At 41.2% G+C, this 14,802-nt stretch overlaps 1 protein-coding gene across 2 annotated transcripts in view; it reads left to right on the top strand.

Annotated features, from left to right (window-relative positions):
* Positions 1-12,313, top strand: part of Cd86 (CD86 molecule) — a 61,958-nt gene extending 49,645 nt beyond the window's left edge. The window contains exons 5-8 of one of the 2 annotated variants that reach the window (XM_034515593.2): positions 1,110-1,254; positions 8,881-8,983; positions 9,463-9,503; positions 10,730-12,313. In XM_034515593.2, coding sequence (XP_034371484.2) covers positions 1,110-1,254; positions 8,881-8,983; positions 9,463-9,480 — 266 coding nt within the window. In that variant the 3' untranslated portion in view covers positions 9,481-9,503; positions 10,730-12,313. The remainder of the gene's footprint in view (positions 1-1,109; positions 1,255-8,880; positions 8,984-9,462; positions 9,504-10,729) is intronic. The other variant, XM_076942893.1, reaches the window with a different exon arrangement.
* Positions 12,314-14,802: the final 2,489 nt, after the last annotated feature.

Below are 14,802 nucleotides of genomic sequence, written 5' to 3'. Positions count from 1 at the left end.
TTATCACCATGGCAAGAAATATAGTGGTGTGCAGGCAGACACGGTGCTGAAGAAGGAGCTGAGAGTTCTACATCTTGATCCACAGGCAGCAGAAGGAGACTGTGTGCCACACAGGACATGGCTTAAGCATAGGAAACCTCAAAACTTGCCTCACCAGTGACACACTTCCTTCAACAAGGTGGCACCTACTCCAACAAGACCATAAACAGTGCCACTCTTTATGGTCAAACATTCGAACACATGAATCTATGGAAATCATTACTATTCAAACCACCATAGTTACTGACTCTTTTTGTGTATCAAAAGGCAGAAGTCTCCATGTAAGATCCATAACCCCCTTTATTGGAAATACCAAATAGATTTAAGTGAGACAAACAAGGACACACTCAAAAGGTATTAAGTATGGTCCACAGTGCCAATAATCGTTTTCCTTACTATTCTAAGAGGATGCATGCCTAAAAATTGTATATAAACTATGGAATATTTTGATCCTAATTTTCTTATAATTTAGGATTAAACAGAAAGACTGTTTCTTTAAATGTCTATGAACTGAACTACTCAATTTTCCATTAATTTCTGAGACTGCAGTTTAAGCTTTCTTATTCTAGGAAGTAATTGCTGGCCTTCAGGGATCTGGTTCTTCAGGGAATGAAGAAATAGCAAAATTTTCCTAACAGAGGAGGCATACTGAAAGGCAGGGCAAGGAAGCCTGGAGATACTTCAGTAAAAATAATAATCAAATACTTTGAAGTAGTTGTTCTGTTTGCCCAAATGAGAGGTGATCTAGAAAGTGATTTCAAGATGGTGGCGGATGGAGGAACCATTACCAAAGTTTCTCTAGATTTCCTGTTGTTGACTTCAGTTTTTTAATGGCCCTAGAACCCGGTGAGGGGGGAGAGAAGAAGGGAGAGGGAGTCAGAAGGAGGGAGGGAGGGAAGAAGGAAGGAAGGATAGAAGAAGGGAGGGAGGAATGATGAAGACAGGAAGGAAAGGAAAGAAGAAAGAAAGGAAGGGAGGGAGGGAGGGAGGGAGGGAAGGCAGGCAAGCTGTAAATTTAACCCTTTCATAAATGAGTTTCTTACTAATGGAAAACTTGTGGTCATTTCTAGCTCTTCCAGAGCCCCAACCTTTTCAGAAGAATCCTATTGAGATTGGAGCTTCTATCATTATTGTGGTCGTCTTTATCTCAGTGGCCTCCATGGTGGCAACAAAAATATATTACAAGAAGCGGAACCAGCGGAACCAGCGGAGCAGGTAATGAGTGTCTTTGTCCTGTCTGAAGATCACCATGTAAAATGTGTTTTCAATGAGCATACCAGATGAGGGGGTAGCTCGGTGTCACGCAGCATGTACAAGCCAAGTTCAGTCTCCAACACTGAAGAAAATGTTTTTACATGAGAATATAAAACAATGGGTTTTGTTGTGACACTCACACGTGTAAATGCTGTACTTTGCATACATTCAGCTTCTCATTGTCACCTCTTGTCTCCCCCAACACACACACACACACACACACACACACACACACACACAGAGAGAGAGAGAGAGAGAGAGAGAGAGAGAGAGACAGACAGACAGACAGACAGACAGACAGACAGACAGACAAACAGACAAGTTACCCTTGGTCTTCTTGATAACTCTTCTACTCTCAGGAGATGATTGCTAGGTCTAGATTCTGCATGACAGAAAACACGTAACAGTTGTCTTTCTGAGTCTGGATTAGTTTATTTAGCATGGTCATCTCTATTCATTTACTTAAAGGTGACATAATTATGTTCTGAACAATGACTCAATGAAACTGTATAGTACACATGTATGTATGTATGTATGTATGTATGTATGTATGTATGTATGTATGTATCTCAGGTTCTTTTTACTCATTTATCTGTTAATAGTTCTGTATTTTGGCTACTGTGAATAGTGACATAATAAACATGGTCTATGTGTCAATATCTTTGTGGTATGCAGATTTAGAATTCTTTAGTTATAGGCACAGGGACAGTATAGCTGTGTCATATGGCAGCTCTATTTTTAGGCTTTTGAGTAACCTCCATACCAGTAGGCACCCTAATATGCATTTCCACAGTGTAAAAACTTTCTTTTTCTTGTATCTTTTCTGTCATTTTTCCCTCTAATGACAGCCATTGTTGACTGAGGTGCCATAGTAGTGTGTTGTAGTTTTGACCTATATTTCCTTAATGGTAAAACATGTTAAGTAGTGTAGGGAGTATTTATTTATTGGTTATTAGTCCTTTGAAAAATTACTGTCCGATTCATTTGTTAATTGGGTGCTTTGGGGGTTTCTTTTGGGGTTAGATTTTTAAATTTTTATTTATTGTTTTTGAAAATCTCCTACATGGATACAACACAATGTTTCTTAATCATATTCACTCTTCAGACCCTAACTTCCATTCTCCCAGCCTCCTCTCATCAGCCTCACAAAGGTCTGTCCTTTTAAACATGCATTTACTTATTTAACCCACGGAGTCCAATTAAAGTTGCTCATATACACAGAGCCATGTGTCATCCACTGGCACATGGACGATTCTGCAGTGCCATGTTTCTAAAAATAAATAACTCTTCCTTCCCAGCAGCACCAAGTGCCAATAGCTTCTCAAGTAGAGGTGTGCTGTGGACTCCCAAGCCCCTCCCCCATCAGTGATGGCAATTTTGACTGGTTTGACCTCGTATAGTTCTTGTGTAGGTCATCACAGCTGCTGTGATCTGTATGTACAACAGCCATGCCGCGTCCAGAAGACAGAATTTTGCAACACTTTTCTCAATCCCCTGGCTCTTACATTCTTTGCCCCATTTTCTGTGAAGGTCCCTGAGCCTTGGAGTAGGGATGTGGTGGTAGATACAGACGTCTCATTGATGGCTAAACAAAGCCACTTATTTCCAGCACTTTGAATAACAGTGTGTCCCTTCACTAGTCACTACCCACTCCAATAACAAATGTCTGTGGCCAACGTTGGGAGCAATATAAGTCTATGGATATAAATATAACCGTTTAATAGAACAGATCAGTAGATTCCCTCCTAGGGTCTGTGACTTCCTCCATCCAGTTCACAGTACTAGATATGAAGTTACCCTTGCAGAAACAGACCTCAAATCCCATTGATAGGCCAGTTGGTAATCTCCATAAAGTCTTGTTACAGTTTGTGCTAGTGGGCATATTTAGTCTGGAAAGTGGGTTTTGTAACATGCAGGGACCAGTACTAGATAAGACCATTCATGGCTTTTCTCTCTGAGCAGACTTTCCAGCACCTTCTAGCACTGTGAAAGCTGTCTAGAGGCAGGGCGTGTCCTGGGCAGTTCATTAATTTCTCTGTGACTTGAAACCACAGAATGTTGTGTCTTCAGCACTAGAATCTTAGTATCCAGTTTGGATGAGCAACTGTGAGTAACAGCAATGACCTGTAATGTTTTGGATGTTCTTGGGCCTCTCTGACACAGTTCTTTATTTCATTCAGCCCTTTGCTCTTTTTTTTTTTCTCTCCTAAAGTTTATTCACACCCTCTGTAACTTGTCTGAACATAGCTATAATCACTGGACTTCTCTGTGTGGAAGTTCTTTAGGCTGTTTGCATTAGAGGCATATCATCTACTAGGGGATTAGGGGTTTGGGATTTGGGAATAAGATGCGTAGTCTTAGGTTTGGTTGTTTTATGTCTGTGTATGTCTGTGCGTGCGCACATGTGCTCGCACACGTTGCTTTTTTTTTCTGTATTGAGTGGGTCTTACATATGCAAAGTGGTCTGTTGATCGACACGCCCTCCTGCTTTGTTTCCTTCTTTTTTTTCTTTTTCTCTCTTTTTTAAAAAATTGTTGTTACTGTTGTTGTTCAAGTCACCTTTCTCTTTCAATGGAGGTGTTAGCAATGTTCAGGGGGAGCCAAATTTCCCTACTTAGTTCAGGTGACTGTGAAGCCTGTGTTCCTGAAAGAAAAAGAAACACCAAAAACAAAAACAAAACACGGGGTGGGTGGTGGATGGGGGTGGGTGGTGGATGGGGGTGGGTGGTGGATGGGGGTGGGTGGTGGATGGGGGTGTGTGTGTGTATGGGTGTGTGTGTGTATGGGTGTGTGTTTGTGTGTGTGTAGGGTGTGGGGGGTATGTGGGTGTGTGGGGGGTTGTGTGGGTGTGTGTGGGTGTGTGTGGGTGTGTGTGGGTGTAGGGGTGTGTGTGGGTGTGTGTGTGTGTATGGGTGTGGGTGGGTGGTGGGTGGGGTGTGTGGGGATGGGGGTGGTTGTATGTGTGTGTGTGTGTGGGTGTGTGTGGGTGGGTGGTGGATGGGGTGTGTGGGGATGGGTGTGTGTGGGTGGGTGGTGGATGGGGTGTGTGGGGATGGGTGTGTGTGTGTGTATGGGTGTATGTGGGTGTGTGGGGGTGTGTGGGTCTTTGTGTATTTTCTATGTAACTGTCCTGATCCATGAGCAGTTGGTAAGGATTTTCTCCAGGCAGTAGACTATCTCTCCACCCTGTCATTGGCTTCACTCTTCAGCAGCCATTTACTTTTGTGCAGTTCCATTTGTCACATCATGTTGTTATTTCCTGAGTTAGGAGAGTCCTTTCCAAAAGTCCTTGCCTGGCCCTGTCTGAGTGTTTATTCTATGTTTTCCCCTAAAGTGTCCAAGAAGGCAGTTTGTTTTAATTAAGATCTTCACCCATTTTAAATAGAGTTTTCTTTACAAGGTGCAAAATAGAGATCTAGCTGTGGTCAGTATGTGGATATCTAGTTCTCTGGGCATCATTTATTTTCTTCTAATCTATGTTTTCGGCACATTTGTTTAAATAAAAAAATTAGCCTATAGTTAGAAATTAGCCAACTGCATGGGCCAATTTCTGAGACCTTTACTCTATCCCATTGGCCTATCTGTCTGGTTTTGTGCCAGTATCACGCTGGTTCTGTAACTGTGCCTACACAATATGACTTGAGATCAGATATGTTGATGCGTTTCAGCTATGTGGGGTCTTTTCTATATCAATTTTATGAATTTCTTCCTATTTATATGAAGATGTCATTGGAGTTTAGTGAGATGGAATAAAATCTGTACAATGCTTTGGCAATATATCCATTTCCCAGCCTGCCTGCGAGCACGGAAGTCTCTCCTTGTTCTAGTACCTCCTTTCGGTTCTTTTTCTCTTCAGTGCTTTGTGTTCTCATTTTGAGGTCCTTCACCCTCTGAGTTAGGTGTATACCTGGGTTTCTTGTTGTTGATTGGTTTGGGGTTTTGTTGTTTTTTTGTTTGTTGTTTTTGCTAGTACCAGTTGAACTCAATATATAGACCAGACTGGCATCAAAGTCACAGGGATCCACTTGCCTCTGCCTCCCAAGTGCTGGGATTAAAGGCGTGCATCACCATGCCCTGTATGCTATGTAGGCCAGGCTATGCTTGGACTCACAGATATCTGTGTCACTCACTCCTGACTGCTTCATCTGTATCTCTTGCCTCTGCCTCTTGAGTGCTAACGCTAAAGGTTTGTGCTACCATATCTGGATAGTTAAAATTTTTTAAAGAACAAGTGTCCTTTCCAAAGTGACTCATTTTCATTTAAACAGAAACCTCCACAGAGTTTAAAAACTGAAAGCTGTGGATCTCATTGTATTTTTACTTCAAAGTATTGAAGTTAACATTGATTCCAAAAGTGTGTGTCACACTTTGTATCTTCTGTCTGCTTTCATTTTTAAACTGAGGCTTCTTGTAATTATGCTGCCTTTGCCACGGGTATGAAAAGATCATTTGATTATTTTCTGTTCTATATTTATCTGGGACACCATAGCTAGCTATAAAGCACCATACTTTTAAAGAGGAATTTGGGCAATTATAAAATCTCATCAGATTTATAAAGAATCTAGGAGCTCAAATAAGAAACAGCTCAAATGCTGTTCCTTTGTATGGCTAAAACAAGACACCAAAGGCTGGATACTTTAAAGGAAAGTTTATCATGGTTTATGGTTTGGCTCAGACCAGGGTCAGGCAGCTATGTTGTGCTGCATTGTGACAATGAGATGGTAGAGTAAGAACAGTGTGTGTGTGGATGTATGTATGTGCAGAAGAGATACCAAGGTGAGGAGGGGGACTTTATAACAACCTGCTTCTACAGTTCTAGTCCCTGAGACCTAACTCACTCCCATGAGGTGCATATTAATTCTCCCAAGTGTGGCCCCCATGACCAAATTTCCTCCAACCAGGACCCACCTTTAAAGGTTACTCAACTTGTCCTTGACCCAACAATGTACTTCAAAGTATATGAAGGTCTAACCTTAGGGGCTAGACCACATTGAAAACAGGGCATCAAATAACCAAAGAATGCTCAACCAAAGAAAAGACCTAAGGAAGAGGGAGAGCCTGATCTCAAATATTGGAGGGAGTAGTTACCTACAGCTACAAAGATCACACTCAAAATTGGAGCCCAAAATGAGAGAATGAGAGATGATAAAATATAGACATAAAAGCAGCCTGTCTAACTACTAATGCTCTCTTGAAGTTGTGTGTCTTGAAACAAACCTTTGTTTTCTCTCACCTCTTTCATGAAGTATCTAAAACCGGACAAAAGATGAGTGAAACTATTGTTTCCTGACATTGGACACCAGCAACAGAAAGACATAAATGTAACTAGGAGCAGAGAAATAGTAACGTTATGACTGGTCACAGCATACAGACTATAGTCAATGGCCACTCACCCTGCTCTAAAGGGATGGGGATTCCTGATAACCCAAGTTAAGAAAACATAACAAGAAAGGAATCCTATAAAAATCCCATATGATGCACAGAACACAGATGCCAAAATTCTTAACAAAATTAGAAATTAATTTAGTAATATATTACAAGTATGCTATACCTTGTAAAATACAGCATATTCTAGGAAGATAAGAGAATTGAACACTCAAAACCCCAAGGATTGACAGTCATACAAGCAGACTGAAAGAAACCCAATATGGTCCTGTCAATGGATATGGGACAGGCTTTTGAGAAAATTGATACCCATTCATAATTTTAAAGAAAAAAGAAAAATACTAATGAACTAGGAATTCAAGGCAGGAATTTCTCAAACTAACAAAGGACATCTACCAGAATCATTCTGATAGCATGGTAGTGGTAAAGGAAAATTGGTCTTGCCCTAAGACCGGGAAGACCAAGAAGGATGCATGATTACTGCTTTCATTCAGTGTTGAGCTGGAAAGTTCTAGCCAGTGTGATAAGACTCAAAGAAAGGCCTACAAATTGGAAAGGAAAGTGGGGAAATATCTCTATCTTTGAGGCAAGTAATATGACCATGTTTGTAGAAAAGCCTTTAAAAACTATTGAGCAGCTATTAGAAAGAATAAGTCAGGAACAGAGTCTTACGGTGCAAGGTAAAAAAAAATCAAGGTCAAGTATACTCTATATACTAACAACAAACAAACACTGAGGAAATGAGGTTTTGTTTGTTTGTTTGTTTGTTTGTTTTTCAAGAAAGGCTGTCCTGAACTCAGAGAGCTTTGCCTGCCTCTGCTTCCCACCTGCTGGGATTATAGGCATTCACTGCCACCATCTCTACCGGGCCAGAAAAAAGTTTAAATATAGCTTCTAGGATCATCAAACAATAATAAAGTTTGGCTATACATTTGACAAAAAACAAAACAAAACAAAACAAAACTGGAACTGTAAAACATTACTATGGACAGAAATTGAAGTAGATCTGATCAAAGGAAGCTCATTAGTAAAAATTAAAGAGTCTGACTCTACAAAGATAGGGAGGAATGCAAATAACCCAGAGCTGGTAAATGACTTTGAAAATTAAGAACAAAAGTGGAGTCAGGAGTGGTGATAGAAGGCTATAATCCTCGCAGTTAGGAGATGGAATCAGGAAGACTGAGTTTAAAGTCAGCCTGGCCTATATGGTAAGACCTGTCTCTCAAAAAAAAGAAACAAAGTGAACAGTTCCGAGAGAATGGTCATAGACCACGTGACATTGATAAAAGGGCAGAGATATCAGTCAATGAGAAAAAAGAAGAGCAAAAAGGAAAATAAAAATCAAATGTTCATTGCTTTTGATAAAAATAACCAGATAATTCCATGCTGAAAGGGAAATATTTTCAACTATTAGTATTGGAATAATTAGAATTTAGAAGGGAAAATATGATTTACACAAAATAAGATAAATTATAGACTAAATAAAGGAGCTAAAGTCCAACATTTCTGAGGGAAAAACTATCTTTGTATCTTTAGGTTAAGCAAGTATTTTTCACTAGGACTCAGTGAAAAAAGAAAAGTGTAGACAGATATAGTAAACTTCATCAAATTGAAATGTTTGTCCATGGACTTTGTCAAGAAAACACAAAGTCACAAATTTGGAGAAAATATAAACATTTCTAAAATAGACATTTGACAAAGAAAATATATGTATATAGAGAGAATATACACTTACATGTTACTAATCAGAGACAATCCATCTGCAAAAAAACAAGGTACAGTCATGTAGTGAAAAACCACCTAGACATAGAAACGAATTCCAAAAGCTGTATGCTGAATGAAGGAAGGCAAGACAGTGCCTTGTGTGATCCTATTCACATGAAGTCCGAGATAAAGAAAAGCTAAAGAAATCAATGATCAGGAACAACAGGGTGGGATAAAGGTATTGGTTGATCAGATGCAGAAAGAAACCTACATAATGCTTTCTGTTTTGATTGTGCCAGGGTTATATACCCTAATCACTTGTTAAACTTATCAAATCTCTTCCATGGCTATACCTCCGTGAGGATGGTCATTCTTAAATATGCCTGCCCATAGACGAGAACACCAGTGTCAGGAAGTGTTCTGGAAGACGCTATTTGGTAGAGGCTGCATCACAAAACTATTAGGTATTGTTGAGTGGTTTCTATGTTTTCATTGCAGACCCAGGAGAACAACCAGGAGCGTTGGAGTATTGGAGCGGGGCAGTAGTGCTGGACAAGAGTCAATTAACCTGCAGGAATTTGAACCCCAAATTGCATCAGCAGTAAGTTCATTCAAAGGGCAACTCGGCCTTCTGAGAGCTGGCTGGCCCGAGGTTCCCAACTTCAGCCTGTCTGTGCAACCAAAACATGATAGTATTTGGTAGCATCATCTGTCTAACCCAACTAGGCATCAGCCTTGGGATTGATTTCCTCTCCTCTACCTTCTAAACCCACTTAGATTTTTTTTTTTCAAAAGGAAACTCTTTCCTGGTCATTAAATGACTGGTAAAACTGAATGCATTACCCTCCTGCCTCTCTATTTCAGAAAGGATACCACTATATGAGGGTTGGATTATATCCGACATTAGAACTTAAGATACAGTCATCAAAAGAATATTTTTATCCCGGGGGTGTGAAGAACTCCTTCCCAGCCCGCACTTGTAATTTCTCTCCGAGACCCAAGAGTCTAATGCCTCGTCACATCCTCTTTCCCTGTCTGAGGGCTTCCCTGGCTTCTGAAGTTGCTTTTGCTCTCTTTCAGGAACCACATGCAGAGTGAAGACAGCGAGAGACTGAGGAAAGGTGAGTCTTGACTGCATCTCTGTTGAAACAAGTTTGATCCTCACCCCCCAATGCCTGTGACTTGCATAGGCTTTAACCTGAGATGTGGCAGGACTTACAATAAAGCTAGTGGGGACGGGGGTGAAAGCAAGGGAGAGCAGGGAGAAAAGTGGCTGTAAACAGGTGGCAGTGTCCGCTGCACAGTGCACAAGGGCATGCCGGGTCAGCCAAGGTCAAGGAATGAGCAGGGTTGTGATATGGCAAGTATAGCCTGTGTCCCATTCACCATAGCAACTTCAGCACCTAAAAGTGACTGAACTACAGAGCCCCTGGCATATATAGAATGAATAAAACGAAGAAGCGGGAAGTGACAACATGCTCCCTTCAGCCCCAGTGCCTTTGCACCTGCTGTGCCCATCACCTGGAATCATCCTCTACCTCCCCACCCCCACCCCACCCCTGCCTTTTCTTTGGCTCTCACTCTTTTTAGCAGTTAGCACCTTTCCCTAAAACTTACTCATGACCACCTGCTACAGTAATCTGTGGATCCTTGCTTACTTACCTGCAATCATCTTAGGAAACACTATTACTCACTGCACTCTATAGTTGGCAGAAACCACAGCAGCTGAAAGCACTGTTGTGCTGCAGACCCCAGAAGTCATTACAGTGCTGGGTATATCACAGGTTTCTGGTGACCAGACTTCTGACAGCATGACACAATTGGGTTGTTTGTTCCTCCAGCCTCACTGAGGAGCTGGGAGCTCGAGAACACCAAGACATTGACCATCTGGTTATGGGATAGGAACTACCTACAGTCAAGAGCCTGACTGAAGGGACAGGTTATAATTCTAGGAGGCGGGGGCCATCAAGAGCTGGGCACTTACCAGGCACTAGCAACAAGACTCACTCCAGAATTTTGCACAGAGAGCCACAGTGTTGAGGTGCTACGGATGCTGTAAGACTGGGTTCAGAAATGATCTGGGAAGGCAGAGAGGAGTCAGCACAATGGCAGAGGACCAGCACCAGGTCAAAGCGAAGGGTAGTTGTTGAGGGAAGTTTGGGTAACAGTTTAGTCTGGCTGGCTTTCTTCAGCTTTCTCTTCCTGTCCTGCAATACTTTGTTTCTGTTTATCAACATCACTGTGGTCTTTTTACTTGTGTCTCATCTTTGAAATCTACCAAAAGAAAGCCACCCTTTTGTGAAATCTTACCCAATCTCTCTTCCTCTTTGGGTTTTTTTTTTTCCAGAGTTAAAATCTGTGTGTTTGAAATAAGAAGCCCAGCGTTGTTTGAGATCTGAAAACATCCTCAGATGAGTGGAACGCTACACTTGATTAATTAAAGAACAAAATCCACATATTTTATCCTGTTTTCTTTCCAAGTTTTTGGACAACCTCTTTGATTTCCCAGAAGACAAGAGAATATAATTATTAGGTCAGATGATGCTCTGAGACTCCCTCAAGGTAAAACAGTCCCCTATAATGCCAGCTCTGTCCCCTATCCTAGGAGCAGACACTAATTCTGTCTTGCTTGTTTAACTCAGTACAGACTCATAGGTCAAGTGTACTGAAATGGCTTCTTTTTCAGGAATAACATTTTGGTTCAATCTCTCCTACTTTCGATCAGATTCCTCTCTTAATTTTGCATAGTGTGTTTTTATATGAAGCTCCTTGTTGTAGGAATACTGGCTTTCATCTGTCCTGTATACTTGCATATACAAGCATACTTGTATACCTGTACCTGGACAACTACCTCTTCAGTCAGGATGGGAGTGGTGTATTTTCCAATATGATTTCATGTATTCATGTTAATATCTTAAAATAGCAGCGTGAGTACTGTAGTAGCACAACTACAACAAGAGAAAGACCCAGCACTTATAAGGAAAAACTTGCCCCTCCGTCAGTGTCAGTAATGGATACGATGACCTAGGTGAAATACAGGCGACAGCACAGAGTTCTCAGTGCCAGGGAATGGAGAAATACAGATATGGAACCATCTCTGAATGCAGGAGCCACTCCTACCTGGGCTGCCACAGATACTGGGAGAATCCACCTGCCCAGCAAGTCACAGGCTTTAGCAGGCAGCGCTGAAGAAAGCAAGACGCACTATATGCCCTGAGTCTTATCTCTCCTCTTGATAAGATGGGATACTGAGGATGCTCTGGAGACAGCTGTGCACGGACCAGCCAAACCTTCAGAACCAGGAGATATCAATAGAATCCAAACAACAAATGTTCATGGAAGGACTGATCTGTTCAGTCCTTTGAAAAGTCAAGAAGCCGGAGATAGACGGGTGTGTCTCAGTGGACGCAGACGTCAGCCGCGGTGCTGCTCAACAGCTATTTTATGATCTCTGTGGTTCAAATTCATCTGGGACATAGAGCTAGGGAGAGAGCAGTCACGTTGATGAAAGGCAGGAAGGAAGGCTAGGACTCCTTCAGCTCATGGTTTTTGAGGAAAAGCAGAAATCACAACACTCTGAGACTACCTTAGTCTGCAGATACCTGAGTGGGTGTGGCTTGGCCCTTCAAAGAAGGACAAAGACCAACTGATGCCGAAAGCACATAAGTGTGTCTATAAGGCATGGAGTAGTCACCACCCAAACTTAAAGAGAACGTTGGCAGGTCTGAGCAGCGAGACATTCTTCTTTACATTTAGTGTAAAGGGCCCTGGAGGGCTGTAGACTGTTCTGCCGGTAGGGCTCACGCTTGTAATGTTTCCATGTATGCATCTTGACATGTATGCATGTATGCATGTGCAGAATCTTAGGGTTTGGCCAGTTACTAACATGTTCTGTACAGAGTGGATTTCAATAAAGTTTTCTTGAAATTTTTTCAAGTACACTTTTTTTTTCATGTCAGTAGTAAATTTACTGGATAATGTGCCTACTTATCTCTCATATCTCTGTGGCTAAAAGTCTCTGACTCCTGCCAAATCCCCCTTTCTTTCCTTCTTCTCTATCTACTCTATAAGAAATTAAAGATGTCCAATAATGAGACATCTCTAAACGTTGAGTAAGATTTATTTTCTGAGTGCTAGTAGGAACCCTGAGAATAAGGAAACAATACCTTTCAGCTTGTTACTTTTCAAGTTGAACATTTTTTTAAAAATTATGTACATATATGTATGAGAAGCTTAATGTAAAATGATTGCCTGAAATGATTGCACCTTTGGTAAGTTAATAATCTAAACATATATGTCACGCAAAAATAAGGTGAGAAAATCCAACAATATTCTGGAACAGGGAACCTGTCTGGACTATGGGGGACAGAACTGTGTTTAAGTTCTTCACCAGGTACTGAAGTTGGTGCCTCAAAATACATTTGTTTGAAGATGGATGAAACATTAACATGCCCTTCAGTGAAAATATCTCCTCCTTTGCATATTAAATTTTCTAGACATCTTGGGCTTTAAGTCTGAGGGCTAAGAAAAGCAAAAGAGAGGTGCAACAGGCCATCAGGTGGCACACTAGCTAACACTGCCTGTTTGTCACGGGCTCCTCTCTTTGATATTACTGTTCTACCCAGTCCTCCCAGTGACTGAGTTGTAGCTCATGAAGCATTGTGCCCATTTTGCTCATGGATAAATCTAAGCAGAGAGATGTCAGAGGAATTTGGTTTCTATTGTGAACCCTCTCGTTTAGTTCCCACCCACCCCCACACCCCACCCCCACACCCCACCCCCCGGCCCCATGCACAGACACTCCACTTTCAGTTCTCTCTGGGCATAGAAAAAGCAGCATTTTGCTGGCCCAGGTTGGCTGCTTTAGTTCACATCCTGTGCTACCCACTCCCAGTCTCAGAGGTGGTGACTGTGGAAGTCAGAGGCTGTGGCTAAGGAGGCACGAGAGGAGATGAGTATGAGGAGATTCAGTCATGGGAAAAGTGAAACAAAGAGGAGTCAGCACATCATTGTACTCATTACTGATACTGACAGCTTCCTGCTGCGCCTTCTGTCTGCCATTTGTTGTCCTCCATTTGAGACCCTCTTTTCTCCCCCTGTGCCTTCTGAGACAGTTTCATCCATTCCCTGTCCTCACATTTTCTAATCTAAGCCTGAAAGCCAAGAGTTGTCTTTGACACCGACCCTCTGACATTCTCTTAGAACCTAGTTCAAGACCTACCCTCCTTCCAGCTCATTTGGGGAAAGCACCCCTCCAGCATGGGCCCCGCCCCTGTCTACTCATTCCAACTGATCAATCTTCCTCTCTCACTGTACTCTAACCAAAATGACCAAAGAAATGGAGTTATGCCTCTCATTCCTTTTCCCCTAGACATGTCACTCTGATGTTACAAACATTTCCATAGAAACACTCAAACTTTATCTATCTATCTATCTATCATTTATCTATCTATCGATCTACTTACCTATGTATCTATCTACTTACCTATGTATGTATGTATGTATGTATGTATGTATTTATGTATTTATGTATGTATCTATTTACCTACTCACCTATGTATCAATATACCTATTTATATACTGACATACCTATCTATGTATCTATGTATCTATCTATGTATCTATCTATGTATCTATGTATCTATCTATCTATCTATCCATTCATCCATCCATCCACCCACCCACCCACCTATCTATCCATCCATCATTTATCTATCTATCCATCTACTTACCTATGTATCTATCTACTTACCTATGTATGTATGTATTTATGTATGTATCTATTTACCTACTCACCTATGTATCAATATACCTATTTATGTACTGACATACCTATCTATCTATCTATCTATCTATCTATCTATCTATCTATCTATCCATTCACACATGTGCGGCCTTTATTCGGGCAGATCATTCTTGCCAAGATGATTAAGAAAAGGATCAGTCTCACATGTGACCTGACAGAAGCTTTGGTGTGGTGGCCTGTACAAAATTTCAGTATGTATGAGGAGGACCTAGTTGAGAAGCTACTGGCTGTTGGCGGCTGCTGGAGGAGGAAAAGTTGCTTTTCTTTGTTAAGGCTGGCCATTGGTAGGTTTCCCATGTCCCAGTGGATGATTCCACACCCATGTGTATATAAGGAACATTAGACTCGGTGTGTTAAAAAAAATGTATAAGCAAATAAAATAAAAAAACCAATGACAACAAAAATTACCAAGATAATATAATTCCCTGATTCAAACAGATCTGGGTTTGAATCTAAATCATCCTGGATAAATTACTTAACTTATTCATCTATAAAATGGAATAATGGCAAAACCCTGTACATCTTTATTGTATCTATGTTCAATTTTACCAATATTGTTAGTGTAATGCTTAGCTTTAGCTACCAACTTAATGTGTCCTAGAGTCACCTGGGAA

This window comes from Arvicanthis niloticus, chromosome 12, assembly GCF_011762505.2.
Source record: "Arvicanthis niloticus isolate mArvNil1 chromosome 12, mArvNil1.pat.X, whole genome shotgun sequence".
NCBI classification, from domain to species: domain Eukaryota; kingdom Metazoa; phylum Chordata; class Mammalia; order Rodentia; family Muridae; genus Arvicanthis; species Arvicanthis niloticus.
Note: the sequence above shows the minus strand (reverse complement) of the source record. Positions and strands in the feature narration are given on the sequence as shown.